At 39.7% G+C, this 27315-nt stretch overlaps 2 protein-coding genes across 4 annotated transcripts in view; one reads left to right on the top strand and one right to left on the bottom strand.

The window, feature by feature from the left end:
- LOC117424012 (butyrophilin subfamily 1 member A1-like) overlaps window positions 1–27315 on the bottom strand; it is a 403039-nt gene that overhangs the window by 23062 nt on the left and 352662 nt on the right. The window contains exons 1-7 of one of the 2 annotated variants that reach the window (XM_059011833.1): window positions 26919–27055; window positions 8151–8224; window positions 7601–7945; window positions 5189–5470; window positions 4495–4602; window positions 4365–4391; window positions 3512–3538 (exon numbers count right to left, since the gene is read on the bottom strand). The exons of the other annotated variant lie outside the window; for it this stretch is intronic. Coding sequence (XP_058867816.1) covers window positions 3512–3538; window positions 4365–4391; window positions 4495–4602; window positions 5189–5470; window positions 7601–7945; window positions 8151–8220 — 859 coding nt within the window. The 5' untranslated portion in view covers window positions 8221–8224; window positions 26919–27055. Of the gene's footprint in view, window positions 1–3511; window positions 3539–4364; window positions 4392–4494; window positions 4603–5188; window positions 5471–7600; window positions 7946–8150; window positions 8225–26918; window positions 27056–27315 lie in introns of those variants that run through there. 2 annotated transcript variants of the gene reach the window in all.
- LOC131709363 (zinc finger protein ZFP2-like) overlaps window positions 1–27315 on the top strand; it is a 319568-nt gene that overhangs the window by 130801 nt on the left and 161452 nt on the right. The window lies entirely within an intron of this gene.

Raw genomic sequence — 27315 nt, 5'->3', positions numbered from 1 at the left:
ACAGCACCAGGACAGCACCTGGACAGTCTTCTCAGAGAAACTGTTCTGCTTCTGCAAAGCCACAGATTCATAGAATTAGATTTTGTAAATGTAAAATTATTAGGTAACATTACAATAATAATGTAAAAAATAAGCTATTATCTTATTGTAAAAAAATTTAAATTATATTTTATTTCTCTTTACTTCTCTAATAGGTTTGCAGAATACAATAAACCAAAGACCACACTAAGAGAACCAGATGATGGACAAAGGACAATCTCTTCATTTCTGGCAAGTCCCATCCAGGTTTACAATACAGGACATCCGCGTCAGCGTGCGATTACTGAAGCAATTATTACAGACTTGATCGTAGACTGTAATCTTCCCCTGTTCATTGTGGAAAACCCTAGTTTTTGCCACTTTCTATCCATTGCAGACAGTAAATTTTCAATGCCAAGCCGAGGTAATATAACAGGAAAAATATCACACATGGCAGCAGAAACGCAACAGACCATCAGATCCCTTCTTGAAAAAGCTGACAGCATCTCAGTGACTGTTGATATCTGGACAGACAGAAAGATGAGGGGGTTTCTTGGTATCACTGCACACATCATGGACATCAGCAGACACTCGCTAAGCCTCAAGTCTGTCCTCCTGAGTTGTGATCGTTTTACAGGATCACACACTGGTGAACGAATAAGTGAAAACTTTGAGTCAATGTGTGATAATTACATCATCAAAAACAAGATAGATTACATCATCAGTGATAACTAGCAAATATGAGGAAGGCATTTACCGTGTGCTTTCCTAGCAGTACCGAGAGCAACAACAATATCTCTCCAAGTGAAGACCTGGATGATGCCGAAATATGGGAGGAACTTGACGACGATGAGGCAATGGACATGAACATGTCACTGCAGAGCAACTGTCACAAAAGACGCTTGCAGTGCTTTGCACATACCCTGCAGCTTGTTATTGGGGATGGACTGAAGGAAACAAGGGTCATAAATGCCACCATGTCAAAAGTATCAATACTTTGCACACTGTTGCATACAAGCTGCGTGTTCAAAGAAGCATTCGAAAATAAATTTGGACCTAATCGAAGTATATCTGCAGCAGTGGTGACCCACTGGAATTCCACCCTTCGTCTTGTGAAGGCAGTCACAAGCTCAGAACATCAAGGCCTTTGTAACCTTGCTGAGGACCAAGGACATAAGGAGTTGGTGTTCACCCCACGGGAATGGAGCCAATTGAAAGAACTGGTTGACATTCTGGAACCATTCCTTGATGCAACAGACCTAACTCAGGGACAGAAAGTTGTCACAATCAGTGCTGTGGTGCCATGCATACTGTCATTGAACCACCACCTTCACAGTATGCATTTGCAGGTTCACTACTGGAGTGGCCTGGTAAAGATACTCGAAGAGTCTCTAAAGAAGAGGTTTAAGGGGGTATTTGTCAACGTTCAGATGGAAGAATGTTCAGACGATGTTGATGGTCTTCCCTTCGGAGACTTTGTCTACATTGTAGCAGCACTCCTAGATCCAGCTTTTTGCCTACTCTGGCTCGAACACGATGCCCTGGCACCAGATGATATCAAGGTGGAAGTGAAGAAACGTGTGAAAGGTATTGCTATTGTTACCAGATTTAATGCCCTCCCGTTTATTAAAATAAAACCACTTAAAGTTTTTAAGCTGTCAGGGGTGTTAGAAACAAAGATTGATTTAATGTAAGTTCCACCTGTGGCCAGTGTTAGGCATAATCAAAATCAACTCAGTAGTCAGAAGTAGCCGTGGCAGACTGAGCAATGAGTCGTGGTCCTGATGGTTTTAGAATTGATTTTGCCCATTTTTGTAAAACAAATTTATAAAATAATTATAATTAGGAAAGATTGGGTAACAAAAATAGTGAGAACAAATGTGGAATGCATCATTGCCAGCCCTAATTTTGAATCACTTTGTGTACTTTTGCTTTCTTTTCCTCCAAATTTGTTTTAGATCAGCTTATTGCTGAGTTTGAGGGGATGAAGCTGACACTGGAGAAGAGCAGCAACAGCAGTGAGGAGGATGAAGAGCCAGCACATAAGGCGCCACGACTGTTTGCAGGGTAGCGGCAGCGAAAGGGAAACAAAAGTGATGGGAAAACATCTATCTGAGCAGAACTAGGAAAATATCTTCAGCTTTGTGCTGATGATGGTACAGATGAAGCACATGCATGTTTACAGTTATGGTTTCTGCACCAAAGAGATTTCCCCCGGCTGTTCCAAGTGGCAGTGAAAGTATTAGCCATTCCTGCGACAAGTGCCCCTGTCGAACGAGTATTCAGCCATGGAGGCATTATAATGCGCCCTCATAGATCCAGATTAAGTGCAACAATGTTGTCTAACTTGATTTTTTTGAAATGTAATAGTTTGCTTTGAATCATAGACCAAAGTGCCTACACTCCTACAGGCATTATACTCACTGCACTGATGTAAGAAGTTACATAAAATAACTGTTTGGCCCCACCATCTAAATTAATACATCATTCTGATGTATTTTATTATTATTATTATTATTATTATTATTATTATTATTATTATTATTATTAATTTTGCTATTTTAATTCAATGGTATTTGACCCAGAGCAGATGTTTTTGTTTTCAATACTGACTTCAGCGAAATACACTGTGTTCCAGCAAAGCTAAAAAGAAAAATCAAGCCTTACCTTAAAGAGCTCAATTTGGAAACGGTCCTCTATAAAGCTTTACAAAGAACTTGATTTAATAAAACAGCTAATGATGTACATTTAAATGAATGAAGCTCTTGTCTCTCAATCCTTTTAAAGCTTTGTACACAGCTAGCAAGTTCATTTTATATGAGATTTTACACTAGACAAGAATACTGCGCTGACTTGAGACTTGTTGACAACTCTGACCACACCAGACTCAACCAAACCAGGTTGGAGCTCTTCAGTCTCTCGCTCCGCTCTCCCATCTACAGCGCTGTGATCTGAGAGTCCATCACCCTGTCTCCCCAGGGGCTTCTTCCCTCTCGCTTTCAGTTTCTCCTACAGTCCTCTTGCAGTTCTTCACAATATGCTCTTTACGGCCACATTTAAAACATTTCATTGTTTCAGAAGAAGCAAAAACGATGTATTCGCTACCATCCACCCGAAACCTGAAAGCTACATTTCGCTCTCCATTCAGGTCTAGGGACCCCCACCACCCCACCCCCGACTTTGGCCATCACGGCCATTAATTTATAAAAGACCCAACAATTAATCTGTTTCTTTTTACAAAACTATGACATAAGAAACAAAGGATGAAAAGTGAAAAAGAAGAAAATAAAAGCAGAGGAGAACCCCTCACTCTGAGCTCCGCACTCTGCACACAGAGAACCCCTCACTCACTCTGAGCTCCGCACTCTGCACACGCACTGCAAGCACTCCCGACAGACACAGCGACAGACAGACAGTATGATTAGATAGATAGGTAGATAGACAGATACATTTACAGTAATTCTACAAATAAAGTTATGAAAACAGTTCTTACCAAGTTCCTCACCAAGGCGCTGAGCAGCTAAAAAAATGAATCAGACAAAAGTGTGTGGTTATTTCAGCTCCAGTACAGATTAAAATGAATCAGACAGAACAGTGTGTGGTTATTTCAGCTCCAGTACAGAATAAAATGAATCAGACAGAACAGTGTGTGGTTATTTCAGCTCCAGTACAGATTAAAATGAATCAGACAGAACAGTGTGTGGTTATTTCAGCTCCAGTACAGATTAAATTGAATCAGACAGAACAGTGTGTGGTTATTTCAGCTCCAGTACAGATTAAAATGAATCAGACAGAACAGTGTGTGGTTATTTCAGCTCCAGCACAGATTAAATTGAATCAGACAGAACAGTGTGTGGTTATTTCAGCTCCAGTACAGATTAAATTGCAGTATGAAAAACACAACCAGTTAAATGAACAGGATGTCCATGTGAAAATGAATCTGCTATCTGAGAAGTATATGAAACATACAAACTAAAACTGTTACAATTTTCAACATCCCTCCATAAGGAAATATTTATATTCCTAAACCTTTGTGTCCAAACCCCCACACCAACTTTTTTAAAATTTAAATTTGAATAGATTAATTTATTTAACCAGGAGATTTAATTTATTAATTTATTTAATCGGGTCTCGTTTACAAGAGGGTCCTGGAAACAATAAAATAACAATTGCAATGTATAAAAACAATTATATTTATTATTATGTACTTATTATTTACAATCATTTCTAATGAGCTGGATTTCCGGTCACAAGGATGTCTTTATTTATGGGTGTGGTAGTTTAAGATACTGCTGCAGAAACCTGGAATGGGTTTTCAGCATCTCTTCATTAAGTGCTTTACTTACCCATAGGCTCAAGCTTTCTCTCCATGGCTAGAAGAAAAACAGAACAGTCCATATTATTGTAAACCTGTTTGACATGTTTAAAATGCACAGAGCTATATGAAATGCCACATGATAATGATAAAGTTCATACCATCCATTCTTCTCCATTGGATCACCAGCAGAGGAATGGCTCCAATACTGAGAGCTAAAGTCAAGAAGAAAGCCACCATCCATCCAGAGACTCCTGGGAAAAAATCACCTGGAATACAACACAGCAGCTCAACACACTGGAACACACACACCCCTCCCAACACTGAGCCACACCCCTCAGAGTGAGCATTCCACACACCCCTCCCAACACTGAGCCACACCCCTCATAGTGAGCATTCCACACACCCTCATAGTGAGCATTCCACACACCCCTCCCAACACTGACCACACCCTCATAGTGAGCATTCCACACACCCCTCCCAACACTGACCACACCCTCATAGTGAGCATTCCACACACCCCTCCCAACACTGACCACACACTCATAGTGAGCATTCCACACACCCCTCCCAACACTGAGCCACACCCCTCATAGTGAGCATTCTACACACCCCTCTCAACACTGAACCACACCCCCCCAAACACCGCAGACATTAAAAATAGAGGACTGCACAACACCACCCCCAAATGTGTTTGATTCAGGTATTGACTGGTCCACTAGTTCATGTGTTTGATTCAGATATTGACTGGTCCACTAGTTCATGTGTTTGATTCAGATATTGATGCTCCATCATGGTGACTGTAATCTATGGTCATTGTCAGTCAGGCTCAATCCACAAACATGTGATACTCACTGGATATGTGAAGTTTGGATTCCCAGTCTGGTTTTGGTGTTTTACTTCTAACCAGACAGGAGAACACGTTGGACTGCTGTTTGATTTTGATGTAGCTGCTGACACTGCGGAGCCCCTGACTGTCCCTCTGCACTGTTGTGTTGGACAGTGATGTCACATTGTTTCCATCCCTGTCTCTCCAGATCACTTCAGGTTCAGGGTCCCACCCCTCTGATCTGCACACCAGCCGGGTCTGCTCTCCTTGTGTACAGTCCATAGAGATTGAGGGCTGGGTCCCCAGAGCTGTCAGGGAATAGAGACAGTGAGACACACACAGATAGACACACCAGCCAGGTCTGCTCTCCTTGTGTGATATGTCTTTATTATAGACTGAACTACTGTGTCAGTCCTGACATGTCCAGTCCTGTGAGTATCCCAGCTCCCCTGTATTATATTATGAGTTACTGTGTCAGTGCTGACATATCCAGTCCTGTGAGGATCCCAGCTCCCCTGTATTATATTATGAGTTACTGTGTCAGTGCTGACATATCCAGTCCTGCGAGGATCCCAGCTCCCCTGTATTATATTATGAGTTACTGTGTCAGTGCTGACATATCCAGTCCTGTGAGTATCCCAGCTCCCCTGTATTATATTATGAGTTACTGTGTCAGTGCTGACATATCCAGTCCTGTGAGGATCCCAGCTCCCCTGTATTATATTATGCCCTGTGAAGGGGCTCTAGGGGAGGCGGTCGTATGTACTGTATGCACGTCACACTTCACAGATTGCTCTATATATCCAGAGAACTGCTCAATCGACTGGCATAAAACTTGGTACAGTCAGCCCTCTTTATACCGCCAGGTAAGGGCCATGGGCAGAAACGGGCATAAGTGAGGGTGGCGTTATAGTGAGGGTCAGCAACAAAAATTCAAATGTTTTATTTTTTTAGTTATACAATTACAATATCTCCAGGCCGTTTTAATAAAACATTAATATTTTTTAAAACTACAATACTAGTTCTTAACACAACAGTAGGTCTACGTTGTAAGTGGTGTTTTATCATCTTTTCCCATCTGTATGAAACATACACAGTTACTTTTGAGGAACAGTTTATACTTAAAAGAAAAATAAAGTGTCAAATCACCCAAACAACATGTTAGCTGAGTCTTTTCCGATGAGTCATGTTCTTCCTAATCATATATAGTATAGGCCGTCTAGCAATTAGTAGTCCATATGCAGTCCAAAAAGTCTTAGATTTTTTTGTTTTTTTTTTACTGTACTGGTCATTTGAACTTCAGTGTTTGTGGCACGACTGTAACCCTGCTGAATACTATCCCCTATTGAACAATGCCATCTATTTCACAAAGCAATTTACGCTCAGCAGCATTCTTTTTTAAGCAGTTAAAAAAACATTGAATATGTAAAAAAAACATTGAATATGTAAAAAAAAAAACATTGAATATGTAAAAAAAAATGAATATGTAAAAAAAAAATGAATATGTAAAAAAAAAAAGATTGAATATGTAAAAAAAGATTGAATATGTGCAGGCAAACACTTTTTTAAAATGAAAAGTAAAAAAATTCTGCTGTTTCCTAAACCGATGCTTTAGTTCAAGTCAGCCTTCATTTGTGCAAAACTTGGACGTAAACAAACAAACCTCTTCCTGTACTTTTTTTTTTTAACATTTACTGTGGTTTATAAAAGTCACTCATTTTAGACTGCGTCCAGCCTTTATCAGGTTAAACAAATCGACCCGTTCCATCGAGGTAAGCCATTTGTTTTTATCCATTACAATGTCTCTAATTGTCCTTCGATTAACAGTATGTGCCTCACTTAGGTGAGAAAACATTTGCGATGTCTTGCTGACTTGCTTTCTTATTTTCAGACGCAGACATGCAGATTTGTTTCTTTTGCTCTGGTGTTAAATGTAGGGTCGACTCGCCATGTTGTACTTTCTGTTTTGCTTTGGGAGCGGCAGTGTTGATGACATTGGTATGAACGTTCAGTTAACAATGAATTAGGAAAGCGAGCTAAAGGTTAACTGCATAACTTAGTTGTTTTAATAGGCCATTTAATGGTGACATTTGTGGTATGCGAGGATGATGTTATAAAGGGGGCGGTATAACACGGGACAACTGTATTTACATTATTAAGTAAAGGTTATTGAGAATATCAGATTGTGAGGGTGTAGGGAGAGTCTGTGTTTCTGTTCAGATCCCCGACAGCATGTCACACTAACATCTTTGTAACTTGGTAATTCGTATTCTATACTGTTCTGTACAGACTGTTGGTAGATGTCATGGACATCACTTTTTCTGCATACTGAAAGTCCAGATTATTTATATTACAGTCGGGGTGGGTTTTGTAATGAAGAGACAAAAGCTGGTAATACATTAGTAGTGGGTTCAACTTGTGTATCAAACATTACTGACCTGCGACTATCACTTCAGTCTGTCCTTCATACCGACTTCCGTCATCAGCTAAGCAGGTATAGACGCCTCTATCAGAGGGTTGGAGGTTTCTCAGATGCAGAGAGAGATTGCCTGTCTGCAGTGCAGAGGGAGAGAGAGCAGTGCGGCCCCGGTATTTACTGTCCTGTGTTCCCAGAATATTCATTTTGAAACTATATAAATGGACTGGTTTTTCAAATGCATCCCTGTACCACCTCACTTCCATGTCCACAGCACTGAGTCTGGGTGAAATGTGACATGGCAGGATGACATCATCACCAGGCTCAGCAATGACAGGCTGATCAGAGCCAACGACACGCCATCCACCTGAGAAAGAAAAGACGAGGTAAAACAATTGCAAACAAATAGGCTATTTCTCAAAACAGTAGAAATATTAGAATATTATAAATAGTTGAGAGCTATTAGCTAAGTTCTGTGAGCTCATACATCGATGCAGGCAGCTATATACAGGGCCCTGGAAATAAGAGGGAGCATCTCAGTGGATCAGTTTCATTTCTACAGTCTCTCTCACCTTGTGTAGAAACAGCTGGAAGCAAACTCAAGACAATAAGACAGGTCCTCCCCAGGAATCTCATCTTCATTTCCCTGAAAAACAACAATGAAAAATATCTCTTAGTTAAAGCTGTGTGACACTAACAGATTATTAATATCAGGGATCACATTCATCAGGATGGCTCTTATTTGAATGTTCAGCTGCCTTCAAAACTGCTTTGGTTAAGCCTTTACTCAAAAAATCCAACTTGGATTGTAATTGTAGACCCTTTTCTAACCTGCTATTCTTAGCTAATGTTCTTGGGAGAAGGTAGTAGTCGATCCACTCAACAGATTTCTGGATTGTAGCAATGTTCTTGACAAGGTAGTAGCAGATCCACTGTATTAGCAAAGGTAATAGCATCTCGAGTTCCGCTCTCGAGCTCCACTGTCCCCAGAACCTCTCGATGGTATTACTCCCTGGTAATACACACTGAACCAGCCAGCATTCTATTACACACTGAACCAGCCAGCATTCTATTACACACTGAACCAGCCAGTATTGTATTTATATATGCTTCCACTGGTGAGATCACTGGTAAACACAGTGTGACTCTTCACATCTTCACTGTTATGCTGAGGACACACTGCTGTGTGTGTCTATGGAACCTGGTGACACCGCTGCTATTTCAACCTTACTAGAGTGTGTTTCTGAAATCAGAAGCTGGATGTCTCAAAATGTCTTGCTATTGAGCTCCAGTTATGTCCAATACATTATCCTCCATCAGGTAAGGAGAATAAGGGTTTGTATTGGGGAATACTACCCTGGGAAAAAATGGTGGAAAAATGGCTTATTGGCAATGTATTTGTTTGCATGGAGAATTAGGCTGCAATATCACTCTCAGCGTTGATTGAACTGAGAGTGTGATGTGGTACCGGCCCCACAGCCATGAATCTAATTAAGTGTTAATGACAGAGGTGGAGGTTCTTAACTGGCAGATAATGACTGGCCTGTGGGGAGGTTCAGGGGGTTCACAGTCAACTCACCCCAAAACGAGGTCGGCTTAAGCACTGTCGGACACAAATGAAATCGGATGCTTCACGGTCTTCTCACCCAAACTGCGCGAAATGACATCTCTTATACAATAGAGACACCCTTCATACTATGTATTAACTTATATAATTATAATAATAATAATAATAATAATAATAATAATAATAATTTTGTATAAAATAAAGCCACACGTTGATGCGCGCCTCATATCTCGATTGCGGTTTGCTTAGATAGTATTTTAAATATAGGAGCTGTATCCATCACGATTCAAATCATTATATAAACAGATGAATTGTAGGCTATTGCACACAACTACTACTGCTGATAACAACAATAACAGTAATAATAATATATGTGTGGAGCAGTGGCAGCAGTGTGGAGTAGTGGTTAGGGCTCTGGACTCTTGACCGGAGGGTTGTGGGTTTAATCCCCAGTGGGGGACACTGCTGCTGTACCCTTGAGCAAGGTACTTTACCTAGATTGCTCCAGTAAAAACCCAACTGTATAAATGGGTAATTGTATGTAAAAATAATGTGATATCTGTATAATGTGAAATAATGTATAATGTGATATCTTGTAACAATTGTAAGTCGCCCTGGGTAAGGGCGTCTGCTAAGAAATAAATAATAATAATATGTTGTGTTTTTATATAAAATAAAGCCATTGGCTTTTGAATGTCAAAATACTGTAAAACACGTCTGAGGCAAATTTGGGACAGTTCAGGCCTTTCAACTCACACCCCAGTTACAGTGAGTGCCATCTTCAGTGAACTGTACAGGGTGTTCATAATTCACTGAGTAGAGACTGAGTCCTGAGGGACTGTAGGCATCTTCAGTGAACTGTACAGGGTGTTCATAATTCACTGAGTAGAGACTGTGAGTCCTGAGGGACTGTAGGCATCTTCAGTGAACTGTACAGGGTGGAACACACAGTGTTCACAATGCAGTTTGCAAGTGCACTCTGTTAGTTTATATGGTCTGTGAACCGGATGTTTACAATATCCTGCAGGGTATCTTGAAAGATGGCAGCTGTTGAAGTATTGCTCCAGTTTTTAACAGCATGTTTCAGATTCTTACATATTGCTGTGGAGGGAAGCTGGGGAACGTGGGGAGCTCTTCGCTAATTTAATGAATACATGTGTTGAATGCCTGTAGTAGGAGAGAGTGCAGTATTCAGGTACATAATTCTGCTCTGTTCTCCTACTGTAGGCATTGAAAAAAGTAATTTGAGAAAAGACTGAATATATTTGACCATTTTTGTGAGTTTTGTCCGGTTTGGCATGGATTTTGGTGTCTGGCCAAATGTTTATCAGAGCTTTAGTTTCTCGCACTGTTCATGTAATTTATGGTTACCAGATTCGCAGTTTTTTTTCTCTTCAATTCACTGACGCCGTACCAACTCTGAAGCCACTGAAATAACAGTATATAATAAAAACATAATAGTTTACAAATTAAACATTGGGGTCCCTATTTAGCAACGTTCTCAAACCTCTAAGGCAATCACAAAACACTTTTGCAGACAGTTAGCGCACCAGAATCAGGCGCACGTGTGGGCAAACCGTTTTATTACCAATTTAGCAACCGTGATTTAGTGCCCACCCGGCCAGTCAGCGTTAGCGCTGGACATGGGCTCAACTTTAGGGGCGTGTCCTCATTTACATACAAATGTAGCGATTTAGCAAACTATCAGCAGTACCAGCATTTGTGTTTCAATTGACATGTGAAAACCAGGTCTAAACTGTGTGCACAATACATGGGTCGAGTATAAATACCACTGAAACTACCGGGGGAGCAGGTAAAGAAAAGAGAGAAAAAGAGAGAATAAAAGAAACACTGGATCCCTACGTGGTCAGAAGAAGAAGAGGAGGAGGAGGAAGAGGAGGAGACATCCCCAAATATTTAGAAGTCATATTAGACTATAGATGTACTTGCAGTTTTAGTAAAGCGGGCAGGAGAATTCATCCATTTCCCTGTCTCTCACGAGCTGCAACACAATACAAAGCAGGGTTTTCTTGGGGGGTATGGGTTTCCTGGTGTCCTGGGAGCCATCGATTGCACTCATGTGCAGCTACACGCACCAACACAGAATAGACACGATCTACATAAATCATAAGGGGACCTATTCTGACCTAAGTAGTGTGTGATGCCAACAACTACATCACAAATGTGTATGCAAACCATCCTTGCTAATTCACAGGTGGCAGCTGCATTTATATACCAATGTGATTCCGCTGTCTGGATGTCTCTGGGGTAACACTACAGCACACTCCTCAGAAGGTTAGTAATATCATCCCGGCTTGTTGTGTTTTACATAACATATCTCTCCTTAATGGTTGTTGAACTTACAGAGGAAAGATTACAGAGCTTGAGGGAAGCAGATGCTGAACTTGAAGCCCCAGTGGTGGAGGCTGCAGATGCTGAGCTTGAAGCCCCAGCGGTGGAGGCTGCAGATGCTGCAAGTGCCAGGCAGGTCAGACAAAGCCTTATAGACAGGGGTTCACATAACTACGCATGCAGACCAAAAAAATAAAATGAGTTATTGTTGTATTGTTGTGTCAGTATATTGTTTAACAGGAAAGCATTGATAACACTATGTAACACAATTTTTGTTCCTGGGTAGTAAGTGTTATTTCCTAATTGCTTATGCCTCAAAAGTATAGAAAATGGCTATTATTCCACACAAACTTTGCTTTTGTGACCAGGACAGTGATATTTTGAAATTTACCTATTTCCAATGAGAAAATGGGCGAATTTGTGTCTTTTCGTTCACATAAAGTCAGAAAAAAACAACATATGAATCCAAATTAACATGCATTTATACTAAAGTAATACAAAAATGACTACAAAAGATTTAGAAGTGAGTAGTTTTTCGAGATTTACAATTATACTGTAAATCACTTTCAGCCCCCAAATGTAGTCTCCCATCATGTTCTCGTTATACTGTCCGCATTCAAAGTCCAGTGTATCCTGGTGGAAGCGCTCGCCTTGCTCCTCCAAGTATGCTCCCATGTTCTCCTTGAATTTATCAAGATGAGCATCAAGAATATGGACTTTGAGGGACATCCTACAGCCCATTGTGCCGTAGTTCTTCACCAGAATCTCAACCAGCTCCACATAGTTTTCGGCCTTGTGATTGCCCAGGAAGCCCCGAACCACTGCGACAAAGCTGTTCCAAGCTGCTTTCTCCTTACTAGTGAGCTTCTTGGGGAATTCATTGCACTCCAGGATCTTCTTTATCTGTGGTCCGACGAAGACACCGGCTTTGATCTTTGCCTCAGACAGCTTAGGGAAGAAGTCTTTGAGGTACTTGAAGGCTGCCGACTCCTTATCTAGAGCTCTGACAAATTGTTTCATGAGGCCCAATTTGATGTGCAGTGGTGGCATCAGCACCTTCCGGGGGTCCACCAGTGGCTCCCACTTGACGTTGTTCCTCCCCACAGAGAACTCGGTCCGCTGTGGCCAGTCCCGCCTGTGGTAGTGCGCCTTGGTGTCCCTGCTGTCCCAAAGGCAAAGATAGCAGGGAAACTTGGTAAAACCGCCTTGGAGACCCATCAGGAATGCCACCATTGCAGCCTCTTGATGCCATCTCAGAAAAATGCAGATATGTATCCACTTAGGCAGCTTGAACTAAACTGAACTGGTGGGCTTAAGGCCCCTGTATTTATACTATTATTTATATTACTGGAAAGTTCTAGAAGTTACTCCAAGTTTACTCAGCACTGAATCTATCTGGAATGTTCTGGAAAATAGGTAAATTTCAAAATATCACTGTCCTGGTCACAAAAGCAAAGTTTGTGGGGAATAATAGCCATTTTCTATACTTTTGAGGCATAAGCAATTAGGAAATAACACTTACTACCCAGGAACAAAAAAAAAAAAAAATGTTACACGGTGTAATAAAGTGACGTTGCTTACGGTTCGAAGGTGAGCTATACATGCCTAACTTAAGCAAAACTCCGGATTCTAAATTTTTCACGCCCTCCCCCTCCTTCTGTCGCTTGCTCACTCACTCAGCAAGTGAAACAGAAAAATATTTATGTAACTTAATTGTGCTTATAGATTATTTTTTTATTTCTTCAGTATTCACTCTCCCAGTCCAGCCTGTAGCCTTGCTTAAGGGGCTTGGTCATCCTTCTCACTTGGGCTGCTAGATATTTTAAATTTTTTTGCCCTATGTCTGCTTCCTTCTTTTTTTTGGTTTGAAAATGCCCTTCATTCGCCATCGCAGGTGCACAGGTGCTCTTAAAGGGAATGTTGAATCCTTATTGGTTGTAACTTTACTCCCCCACTGTGCTTTGATTGGCTGGGTGCATGATTCGCTATTTGATGTGCGTTAGCCCACGCATGAGACCTGACTGCTGAATCACATTTCATGTGCTTTCACGGTGGTTCGTTAGTATGGTCATTTTTGTCCAAGCGATAGTGGCTGCGCACATATTTGTTAAATAGGGCCCTTGGTGTATTATTCACACAGTTTCCTTCAATGTTAACCTCCACAGTGTGCAACAGGCATGGCTTTTTACTGTTGAGATATCTGCCGATTCCTGTTCACTGTGATTCATACTGTTGAGAAAATAAGAAGGTAATAACACACAACACTATCTCACTGTATTTCTCAACACAAAACCCTTCCTGGGTGGCTGAAACACTCAGCTTCACTTACACTTATAAAACATCCAAACTGTATACAAGCACTGACCAGACCAGAATGTAGGCTTGTACTGAAATATTTACACACGCATGTGCTGCTAGCCAATCAAGGGACAGATGCCTTCATATACTGACACAGTCTGATACTCTTGAATCACCACATCCTTATCCACTGTGTGCACAAGCAAACAGAGGGACAGATGGCTTCATATACTGACACAGTCTGATACTCTTGAATCACCACACCCTTATCCACTGTGTGCACAAGCAAACAGAGGGACAGATGGCTTCATATACTGACACAGCCTGATACTCTTTAGCATGTGCTCCATCATGTCCAGTTTCATCACAGTGAATCAGTGCTCCTCAGAGACAGTGCATGCAAACACTTTGATGGAGACAGATAAACAGGGAGCCTCCACAAGCCCCCAGATTCTGATCCTCTTGATCTGTGATAAAGAAGGACCTTTTTAGGGACCAGTGTGACAGACAGACAGAAAAACAGCCTCCATCTGCCGAGAGATTATGATACGATCAATAACTTGCTGTGCTAAAGAAGGTCTTCAGTGAGCTTCAACACAACAGGAAAGATGTTCTCTAGATATGCACAACTCTAAAGATATAAATATTAAATTTCTCATATATTTAGGTAGAACTAAATACACTTTCTAGTTTCTAACAATTTTTCTCCTCCCTCATCGTTCAGTGTTTGTTTGGTCCCCTCCTCCCTCATCGTTCAGTGTTTGTTTGGTCCCCTCCTCCCTCATCGTTCAGTGTTTGTTTGGTCCCCTCCTCCCTCATCGTTCAGTGTTTGTTTGGTCCCCTCCTCCCTCATCGTTCAGTGTTTGTTTGGTCCCCTCCTCCCTCATCGTTCAGTGTTTGTTTGGTCCCCTCCTCCCTCATCGTTCAGTGTTTGTTTGGTCCCCTCCTCCCTCATCGTTCAGTGTTTGTTTAGTCCCCTCCTCCCTCATCGTTCAGTGTTTGTTTGGTCCCCTCCTCCCTCATCGTTCAGTGTTTGTTTGGTCCTCTCCTCCTCCCTCATCGTTCAGTGTTTGTTTGGTCCCCTCCTCCCTCATCGTTCAGTGTTTGTTTAGTCCCCTCCTCCCTCATCGTTCAGTGTTTGTTTGGTCCCCTCCTCCCTCATCGTTCAGTGTTTGTTTGGTCCTCTCCTCCTCCCTCATCGTTCAGTGTTTGTTTGGTCCCCTCCTCCCTCATCGTTCAGTGTTTGTTTAGTGCCCTCCTCCGTCATCGTTCAGTGTTTGTTTGGTCCTCTCCTCCTCCCTCATCGTTCAGTGTTTGTTTGGTCCCCTCCTCCCTCATCGTTCAGTGTTTGTTTGTCTGTAGATAAGCCTGTGTAAATTTCATATCTTCCACAACATGGATTTAGCCCCATACCATGAAGGCCACTGTATAAATGAAAGCTGTATGACTTTTCAATTTCAAAATTAATGCCTGTCTGACTCTTTACAAAACTGGATTTTTGACTGTATGCTTGGATAATATTTTTAAAATTGGATTGCAGTTTCCATTGCAGCATCAACACATATGAACTGTGCAGCATCCGATTCAGCACTTGCCCTCCAATTCTTACAATTGAAATGTGTTCAAAGAGCAAAGCTGCAGTATCAATGTAACTGCTCATCCTGCACTATTAATACAGTATCAATGTAACTGCTCATCCTGCACTATTAATACAGTATCAATGTAACTGCTCACCCGCACTATTAATACAGTATCAATGTAACTGCTCACCCTGCACTATTAATACAGTATCATTGTAACTGCTCACCCACACTATTAATACAGTATCAATGTAACTGCTCATCCTGCACTATTAATACAGTATCAATGTAACTGCTCACCCACACTATTAACCCTTTGCGGTCCATTGTCGGACTGGGTCCGACATTGCAATTATTCCTCACAGGTCCTTTGTCGGACTGGGTCCGACATCATTATAGCAACGCAATAAACGGGTGTTTAGTCGTTTTTTCTCCGGAAAAAGCCGAGAAAACCATTCAATTGCCGAGTGGTAGCGACAGGAGCCGAGACAAGTCGGAAAAAAAAAAAAAAAAAAAAAAAGGCGTATTTCATGAATAGTCATACATGGTATCAGGTATCAGATAATGGGCGTCCATAATAAACAAGCTGGCTAAGTGCGTCAGCGCACTGAGACTATCATGGACATTTGCAGAGCTTTTTTCAGATGTTATAGTAATAAAATAATGACTTTGATCGCATTATTGAGGAGTTTGGTGATAAAACGAGTGATCTGGAGATGATCGATCGGTATGTACGACTATTATTATTATTATTATTTATTTCTTACACAGCTGAACGCTATAGCAAACAAAAGGCTGGGGAGGGGCTGGAGATGCCTAGTGTGTGCTTTGTTGATATGCAGGGCCATTTAAACCCGTTTGACTGTGAAAAAAAATACTTTTAAACAGCGCGTATAAAATTAACTGCGCGTGTGAAAATTAATTATTCCTGGCGTGCCTGACGCGCGATTAATAAATGGACCGCAAAGGGTACAGTATCAAAGTAACTGCTCACCCTGCACTATTAATACAGTATCAATGTAACTGCTCACCCTGCACTATTAATACAGTATCAATGTAACTGCACTATTAATACAGTATCAATGTAACTGCTCATCCTGCACTATTAATACAGTATCAATGTAACTGCACTATTAATACAGTATCAATGTAACTGCACTATTAATACAGTATCAATGTAACTGCTCACCCTGCACTATTAATACAGTATCAATGTAACTGCTCATCCTGCACTATTAATACAGTATCAATGTAACTGCACTATTAATACAGTATCAATGTAACTGCTCACCCTGCACTATTAATACAGTATCAATGTAACTGCTCATCCTGCACTATTAATACAGTATCAATGTAACTGCACTATTAATACAGTATCTATGTAACTGCACTATTAATACAGTATCAATGTAACTGCTCATCCTACACTATTAATACAGTATCAATGTAACTGCTCACCCACACTATTAATACAGTATCAATGTAACTGCTCACCCTGCACTATTAATACAGTATCAATGTAACTGCACTATTAATACAGTATCAATGTAACTGCTCACCCTGCACTATTAATACAGTATCAATGTAACTGCTCACCCTGCACTATTAATACAGTATCAATGTAACTGCACTATTAATACAGTATCAATGTAACTGCTCATCCTGCACTATTAATACAGTATCAATGTAACTGCTCATCCTGCACTATTAATACAGTATCAATGTAACTGCACTATTAATACAGTATCAATGTAACTGCACTATTAATACAGTATCAATGTAACTGCTCATCCTACACTATTAATACAGTATCAATGTAACTGCTCATCCTGCACTATTAATACAGTATCAATGTAACTGCTCACCCTGCACTATTAATACAGTATCAATGTAACTGCTCACCCTGCACTATTAATACAGTATCAATGTAACTGCACTATTAATACAGTATCAATGTAACTGCTCATCCTGCACTATTAATACAGTATCAATGTAACTGCTCACCCTGCACTATTAATACAGTATCAATGTAACTGCTCACCCGCACTATTAATACAGTATCAATGTAACTGCTCACCCTGCACTATTAATACAGTATCAATGTAACTGCTCATCCTGCACAATTAATACAGTATCAATGTAACTGCTCATCCTGAACTATTAATACAGTATCAATGTAACTGCACTATTAATACAGTATCAATGTAACTACACTATTAATACAGTATCAATGTAACTGCTCATCCTGCACTATTAATACAGTATCAATGTAACTGCACTATTAATACAGTATCAATGTAACTGCTCACCCTGCACTATTAATACAGTATCAATGTAACTGCTCATCCTGCACTATTAATACAGTATCAATGTAACTGCACTATTAATACAGTATCAATGTAACTGCACTATTAATACAGTATCAATGTAACTGCTCACCCTGCACTATTAATACAGTATCAATGTAACTGCTCACCCGCACTATTAATACAGTATCAATGTAACTGCTCACCCTGCACTATTAATACAGTATCAATGTAACTGCACTATTAATACAGTATCAATGTAACTGCACTATTAATACAGTATCAATGTAACTGCACTATTAATACAGTATCAATGTAACTGCTCACCCACACTAGTAATACAGTATCAATGTAACTGCTCACCCTGCACTATTAATACAGTATCAATGTAACTGCTCACCCGCACTATTAATACAGTATCAATGTAACTGCTCACCCTGCACTATTAATACAGTATCAATGTAACTGCTCATCCTGCACTATTAATACAGTATCAATGTAACTGCTCATCCTGAACTATTAATACAGTATCAATGTAACTGCACTATTAATACAGTATCAATGTAACTACACTATTAATACAGTATCAATGTAACTGCTCATCCTGCACTATTAATACAGTATCAATGTAACTGCACTATTAATACAGTATCAATGTAACTGCTCATCCTGCACTATTAATACAGTATCAATGTAACTGCTCATCCTGCACTATTAATACAGTATCAATGTAACTGCTCATCCTGCACTATTAATACAGTATCAATGTAACTGCTCACCCTGCACTATTAATACAGTATCAATGTAACTGCTCATCCTGAACTATTAATACAGTATCAATGTAACTGCACTATTAATACAGTATCAATGTAACTACACTATTAATACAGTATCAATGTAACTGCTCATCCTGCACTATTAATACAGTATCAATGTAACTGCTCATCCTGCACTATTAATACAGTATCAATGTAACTGCTCATCCTGCACTATTAATACAGTATCAATGTAACTGCACTATTAATACAGTATCAATGTAACTACACTATTAATACAGTATCAATGTAACTGCTCACCCTGCACTATTAATACAGTATCAATGTAACTGCTCATCCTGCACTATTAATACAGTATCAATGTAACTGCTCATCCTGAACTATTAATACAGTATCAATGTAACTGCACTATTAATACAGTGTCAATGTAACTACACTATTAATACAGTATCAATGCAACTGCTCATCCTGCACTATTAATACAGTATCAATGTAACTGCTCATCCTGCACTATTAATACAGTATCAATGTAACTGCTCATCCTGCACTATTAATACAGTATCAATGTAACTGCTCATCCTGAACTATTAATACAGTATCAATGTAACTGCACTATTAATACAGTATCAATGTAACTACACTATTAATACAGTATCAATGTAACTGCTCATCCTGCACTATTAATACAGTATCAATGTAACTGCACTATTAATACAGTATCAATGTAACTGCTCATCCTGCACTATTAATACAGTATCAATGTAACTGCTCACCCTGCACTATTAATACAGTATCAATGTAACTGCTCATCCTGCACTATTAATACAGTATCAATGTAACTGCACTATTAATACAGTATCAATGTAACTGCTCATCCTGCACTATTAATACAGTATCAATGTAACTGCACTATTAATACAGTATCAATGTAACTGCACTATTAATACAGTATCAATGTAACTGCTCATCCTACACTATTAATACAGTATCAATGTAACTGCTCACCCACACTATTAATACAGTATCAATGTAACTGCTCACCCTGCACTATTAATACAGTATCAATGTAACTGCACTATTAATACAGTATCAATGTAACTGCTCACCCTGCACTATTAATACAGTATCAATGTAACTGCACTATTAATACAGTATCAATGTAACTGCTCATCCTGCACTATTAATACAGTATCAATGTAACTGCTCACCCTGCACTATTAATACAGTATCAATGTAACTGCTCACCCTGCACTATTAATACAGTATCAATGTAACTGCTCACCCGCACTATTAATACAGTATCAATGTAACTGCACTATTAATACAGTATCAATGTAACTGCTCACCCTGCACTATTAATACAGTATCAATGTAACTGCTCATCCTGCACTATTAATACAGTATCAATGTAACTGCACTATTAATACAGTATCAATGTAACTGCTCACCCTGCACTATTAATACAGTATCAATGTAACTGCACTATTAATACAGTATCAATGTAACTGCTCATCCTGCACTATTAATACAGTATCAATGTAACTGCTCACCCTGCACTATTAATACAGTATCAATGTAACTGCTCACCCTGCACTATTAATACAGTATCAATGTAACTGCTCACCCGCACTATTAATACAGTATCAATGTAACTGCACTATTAATACAGTATCAATGTAACTGCTCACCCTGCACTATTAATACAGTATCAATGTAACTGCTCATCCTGCACTATTAATACAGTATCAATGTAACTGCTCATCCTGCACTATTAATACAGTATCAATGTAACTGCACTATTAATACAGTATCAATGTAACTGCACTATTAATACAGTATCAATGTAACTGCTCACCCTGCACTATTAATACAGTATCAATGTAACTGCTCACCCTGCACTATTAATACAGTATCAATGTAACTGCTCATCCTGCACTATTAATACAGTATCAATGTAACTGCTCACCCTGCACTATTAATACAGTATCAATGTAACTGCTCATCCTGCACAATTAATGCAGTATCAATGTAACTGCTCATCCTGCTCTATTAATACAGTATCAATGTAACTGCTCATCCTGCACTATTAATACAGTATCAATGTAACTGCTCATCCTGCTCTATTAATGTTGTCTTTTAAACTGTGCTTTCGTGTGATATGAATCTAGATGTAAAGCCTTATCATATCGTACATTAAAAATGTCTAAACGTGTACATTAGATTGGTATTTTATAAAACACACTAGAATCACTATTGACAGAAGAAACAGTAACACTCCTCTGCCAAAGAAGTGATGTGAACTAAACCAGGCAACAGACACCCCTCCACAGCAGCAGAAGAGTCATCATCACACACACATCTCTTAAAGGAAAGATATTCTTTCAGTTTCTTGGTAGTTTTTTCATTGTAGTTTGTAGTCGTTTTTGTGAGATATGCTGGTCAGGCCAGCAGGAGCCGGGAGACGCCGGTCAGGCCAGCAGGAGCTGGGAGATGCCGGTCAGACCAGCAGGAGCTGGGAGACGCCGGTCAGGCCAGCAGGAGCTGGGAGACGCCGGTCAGGCCAGCAGGAGCTGGGAGACGCCGGTCAGACCAGCAGGAGCTGGGAGACGCCGGTCAGGCCAGCAGGAGCTGGGAGACGCCGGTCAGACCAGCAGGAGCTGGGAGACGCCGGTCAGGCCAGCAGGATGTGAGAGACGCTGGTCATATATATATATTATATATATTATATATATACACACACACACACACACACACACACACACACACACACACACACACACGCCGCAAATATCGAATATTTGAATAATCGACCTCTAATTAAAATAAATTAATAAATAATTATGTATAACAAATCTGCTCCCTATTAGCAACATCCATGTCTATAGAAATGCATTATATAAATACATGAAAAATAACTGCTTGCAATTGGTTAACAAACAATCATTTTGACCATAAGCAAGAAGTGCAGCAAAGGAGAAGACATACTAATGGGGGATTTCAACTTCCTCCATATAAAATGGGAAAACCCGATGGGGAGCACGACGGACGAAATTGAAATGGTGGAAATGACAAACACTTCCAACACAATTTGTCAAGTCACCGACTAGAGGGGAGGCATGCCTTGATTTAGTCAAATAACTAAGACAGTATAACTAAAACACTGGTCAGAGAACCATTGGCAAACTCAGACCACATCATGGTTTCATTTGAAGTGATTTTTAAAACCCCAAAAGTAATGACTAAAGCTAAGGTTTACAATTTTAGAAAAGCAAACTATGAAGGTATGAAAAAGAGCCTAACAGAAGTAGATTAAAATAGAGAAAACATTTTTAAACATGTAGTACTAGAGACGCAAAACAATTACATCCCAAAAGTAGACAAATCTAAATCTAAAACAAAATGGCCAAAATGATTCAATAGATCAATTAAAAAAATATTCAGTGAAAAAGCCACTTTACAAAGCGTTTAAAAGGGACCAAAAACAAACAATGTACACAGAAAGAGTACTTGGAACTGTAAACGCAAGTCAAAAAGGAAGTTAGTAAGGCCAAGAGAGAGATAGAAATGAACATTGCTAAGGTGGCTAAAGCCAACTCCAAAATGTTTTTCCAATATTATAACAGAACATTCAAAAAGGAGGTAAAATGTCTAAGAGATACAAATGGAAAAATCATAGATGAAGAGAAAAAAATAGCAAATATATTAAATGATTACTTTTCACAAGTTTTTACAAAGGAGGACACGGACAACATGCCCGACATGTCGTCCTGTTCCTATCCAGTTTTAAATAACTTTAGCATAACAGAGGCAGAAGTGTTAAAGGGACTAGGAGCTCTTAAAATAAACAAATCCCCTGGGCCGGATGAGATCCTCCCAATAGTACTCAAAGAAATGAAAGAAGTTATTTACAAACCGCTAAACCAAGATCATGCAACAGTCTCTTGACACAGGGGTTGTACTGACAGACTGGAGAATTGCAAACGTAATACCAATCCACACAAAGGGAGACAAAACTGAACCAGGTAACTACAGACCAAGAAGCCTGACTTCAATTATATGTAAACTTAAGGAAACTATAATAAGATCCAAAATGGAAAATTACCTATATGGTAACAATATCCTGGGAGACAGTCAGCATGGTTTTAGGAAAGGGAGATCGTGTCTAACTAACTTGCTTGACTTTTTTGAAGATGCAACATCGACAATGGATACCTGCAAAGCATACGACATGGTTTATTTAGATTTCCAGAAAGCTTTTGACAAAGTCCCGCATAAAAGATTAATTCTCAAACTGAACGCAGTAGAGATTCAAGGAAATGCATGCACATGGATTAGGGAGTGGTTAACATGTAGAAAACAGAAAGTACTGATTAGAAAAAAAACCTCAAAATAGAGCGAGGTAATTAGTGGAGTACCACAGGGATCAGTATTAGGTCCTCCGCTATTCCTGATCTACATTAGTGACTTAGATTCTGGTATAGTAAGCAAACTTGTTAAATTTACAGACAACACAAAAACAGGAGGAGTGGCAAACACTGATGCAGCAGCAAAGGTCATTCAAAATGATCTAGACAGCATTCAGAACTGGGCAGACACATGGCAAATGAAATTTAATAGAGAAAAGTGTAAAGTATTGCATGCAGGCAATAAAAATGTGCGTTATAAATATCATATGGGAGATAGTGAAATTGAAGAAGGGAACTATGAAAAAGACCTAGGAGTTTATGTTAACTCAGAAACGTCTTCATCTAGACAATGTGGGAAGCTATAAAAAAGGCCAACAAGATGCTCGGCTATATTGTGAGAAGTGTTGAATTTCAATCAATGGAAGTAATGTTAAAACTTTACAATGCATTAGTAAGACCTGACCTAGAATATTGTGTTCAGTTCTGGTCACCTCGTTACAAAAAGGATATTGCTGCTCTAGAAAGAGTGCAAAGAAAAGTGACCAGAATTATCCCAGGTTTAAAAGGCATGTCGTATTGAAGAATTGAATCTATTCAGTCTTGAACAAAGAAGACTACGCGGCGATCTGATTCAAGCATTCAAAATCCTAAAAGGTATTGACAATGTCGACCCAGGGGACTTTTTCAACCAGAAAAAAAGAAACAAGGACCAGGGGTCACAAATGGAGATTAGATAAAGGGGCATTCAGAACAGAAAATAGGAGGCACTTTTTTACACAGAGAATTGTGAGGGTCTGGAACCAACTCCCCAGTAATGTTGTTGAAGCTGACACCCTGAGATCCTTCAAGAAGCTGCTTGATGAGATTCTGGGTTCAATAAGCTACTAACAACCAAATGAGCAAGATGGGCTGAATGGCCTCCTCTCGTTTGTAAACTTTCTTTTGTTCTTATGTTCTTAAATAAAACTGTTGCTTGTTAGTTCAGAAATGCCTCAATTGAATTCTTACCACTCTTAAAAGGGAGTTGACATAATTAACCCAAACCAATACTTTAAACACAGCACAGAAACCAGAAAGAGGAGACAGGAGGGAGGGAGGAGAGGAGAGAGGTGAAAGAGAGGGAGAGGAGTGGAGGGAAGGATATATCAGTAGGATTTTCTTGTGTTGTTCTCTTGTTGCCTTCATTTTATTGTATTTTTATATCAATACAGATTTCTCTGGTATTTGGGTTGTTTTAGACCCTATTATTAAAAGGATCTGAACTCCAAACTAAAGTCAGATTACTATACGTTTCTGTAACTTCAGACATTTCTATAAACCTTTATGTAAATATTTCAATATAGGTTTTGGATGAGGGTTGGCTTTGTACAAATTTGTAAAAATATGTTTAGTTTATTTAGATTTAAAATCTTAAAGGAGTTGACAAAGTTAACCCCACAGCCATATATGATATACTGCAAACATGGTTAATCTACAATACACTGCTAAAACGTTTAACCCCTGATACATTGCAAACATGTTTAACCTATGATACTCTGCTAAAATGTTTAACCCCTGATACATTACAAACGTTTCATCTATGATACACTGCTAAAATTATAACAATCTTTATTTGTGTGATGCTGAGTTAATACATGCTTTCTTCTACACTTGACTCTTGCCATGCTGTATTTGCTGGGCTTCCCCATCACACCTCATCACGTCTGCAGCTTGTTCAGAATGCAGCTGCTGGGGTTCTCATATCACTCCTGTGCTGGACTCACTGCACTGGCTCCCAGTGTGTTTTAGAATTGACATATACAGCACTAGATGCGCATTTTAAGTTCAGGTAACGCTGGCATTTTGTGCCTCCCAAAGGTAAAAGTGAACAGGAAGTGCATTTTAATGTGAATACTTACTTTTATAGATTTGTTTTTTTTAACTTGACCTACAAATATAATTGTATCTCTGGTATTTGCTTATTTTTGTAATTCTCTTTTATCGATCTTTCTTATTCATTTTCTGTTTTCTTCAATAGTTTTCTTTTGATTTATTATTATTATTATTATTAGTAGTAGTAGTAGTAGTAGTAGTAGTAGTAGTGTTATTTAATGTTTGCAAATTTTACTACTTCTTGAAATTGCATATTTCTTTTTGTTTTAACCACCATGTAAAGCGCTTTGAGAATCTTTGGTATGAAAAGCACTATATAAATAAAATCCAAAAGGTAAAAAAATTAATTTATTAGTTTAAGAGACGCAGGATGAGTTTCTGAACCAGAGATTTGTTTTTATTTTTTATCGCCTTGTTTGTCTTTTGCAGACAGGAAGTGAGCGCCGACTACAATACCAGCGAGCAACTTCCTGTAAAGAACAGAGTGGGGGGAGAGAGCGACAGAGAGAGCGACAGAGAGAGAGAGAGAGGGGTATTTTGACTACTATTTGACATTAGGATCATATTACAATTACACATAAACAAATAGCATTTAAATGATTTTAACGCAATGTTTTCAACGCATATCAAGGAAGGAAGAAGCCATTTCCAGAGAGAAACGTGCTGTTCAATTCCCAGTGTGCACTGTGTTATTGTATCAATACATTTTATTAACATGTAGGCAGAAGAGCAAGACAAACAGAAAGTCAGGACCTGTATAATCGAGTGTAAGTGTTGCGCAGTTACACCAGACTGAGGGACTGCAGTGAGATCTCTAAACTACATGCTCTGCATTCTGCTTCAGACCCCGTTCACATGACTGAATCACTGAGAGGACAGTCTTACTCACATTACTAACAGATCAACAGAAAGTCAGGACCTGTATAATCGAGTGTAAGTGTTGCACAGTTACACCAGACTGAGGGACTGCAGTGAGATTTCTAAACTACATGCTCTGCATTCTGCTTCAGACCCCGTTCACATGACTGAATCACTGAGAGGACAGTCTTACTCACATTACTAACAGATCAACAGAAAGTCAGGACCTGTATAATCGAGTGTAAGTGTTGCACAGTTACACCAGACTGAGGGACTGCAGTGAGATTTCTAAACTGCATGCTCTGCATTCTGCTCCACACCCCGTTCACATGACTGAATCACTGAGAGGACAGTCTTACTCACATTACTAACAGATCAACAGAAAGTCAGGACCTGTATAATCGAGTGTAAGTGTTGCACAGTTACACCAGACTGAGGGACTGCAGTGAGATCTCTAAACTGCATGCTCTGCATTCTGCTCCACACCCCGTTCACATGACTGAATCACTGAGAGGACAGTCTTACTCACATTACTAACAGATCAACAGAAAGTCAGGACCTGTATAATCGAGTGTAAGTGTTGCACAGTTACACCAGACTGAGGGACTGCAGTGAGATCTCTAAACTGCATGCTCTGCATTCTGCTCCACACCCCGTTCACATGACTGAATCACTGAGAGGACAGTCTTACTCACATTACTAACAGATCAACAGAAAGTCAGGACCTGTATAACCGAGTGTAAGTGTAGCGCAGTTACACCAGACTGAGGGACTGCAGTGAGATCTCTAAACTGCATGCTCTGCATTCTGCTCCACACCCCGTTCACATGACTGAATCACTGAGAGGACAGTCTTACTCACATTACTAACAGATCAACAGAAAGTCAGGACCTGTATAATCGAGTGTAAGTGTTGCACAGTTACACCAGACTGAGGGACTGCAGTGAGATCTCTAAACTGCATGCTCTGCATTCTGCTCCACACCCCGTTCACATGACTGAATCACTGAGAGGACAGTCTTACTCACATTACTAACAGATCAACAGAAAGTCAGGACCTGTATAATCGAGTGTAAGTGTTGCACAGTTACACCAGACTGAGGGACTGCAGTGAGATCTCTAAACTGCATGCTCTGCATTCTGCTCCACACCCCGTTCACATGACTGAATCACTGAGAGGACAGTCTTACTCACATTACTAACCCATCAACAGCGATAGATTTCCATCACATATTTTATGACATTTTTACTGAAAAAAAACTATGAATACCTTTAACTTAATATAAATCTGTGTATATAAAGAGTGAAACCATTTTAGATCTCTACCTTGTTGTCTTGTCGACAAGGCCACACTGCGCACCAGGGAATCAACTTCCTCCCCACGCTGACAGGAAATGATGACGCACAGGAACTGCAAGCCCCAGCGCGGCAACCAAACCACCACCCCCGCCTCCCCTGAACTGAAACAGTTCTTAACTCACCACTGGTCCCTCCCTTTAAAGGAGGGCTGATCATCTTTAAAATCCATTCTTTCACCTCTTATTAGCTTTATTATCATTATCACTGGTCCCTCCCTTCAAAGGAGGGCTGATCATCTTTAAAATCCATTCTTTCACCTCTTATTAGCTTTATTATCATTATCACTGGTCCTTCCCTTTAAAGGAGGGCTGATCATCTTTAAAATCCATTCTTTCACCTTTTATTAGCTTTATTAATATGATCA

The sequence above is a fragment of the Acipenser ruthenus genome, chromosome 43, assembly GCF_902713425.1.
Source record: "Acipenser ruthenus chromosome 43, fAciRut3.2 maternal haplotype, whole genome shotgun sequence".
Lineage (NCBI taxonomy): Eukaryota > Metazoa > Chordata > Actinopteri > Acipenseriformes > Acipenseridae > Acipenser > Acipenser ruthenus.
Note: the sequence above shows the minus strand (reverse complement) of the source record. Positions and strands in the feature narration are given on the sequence as shown.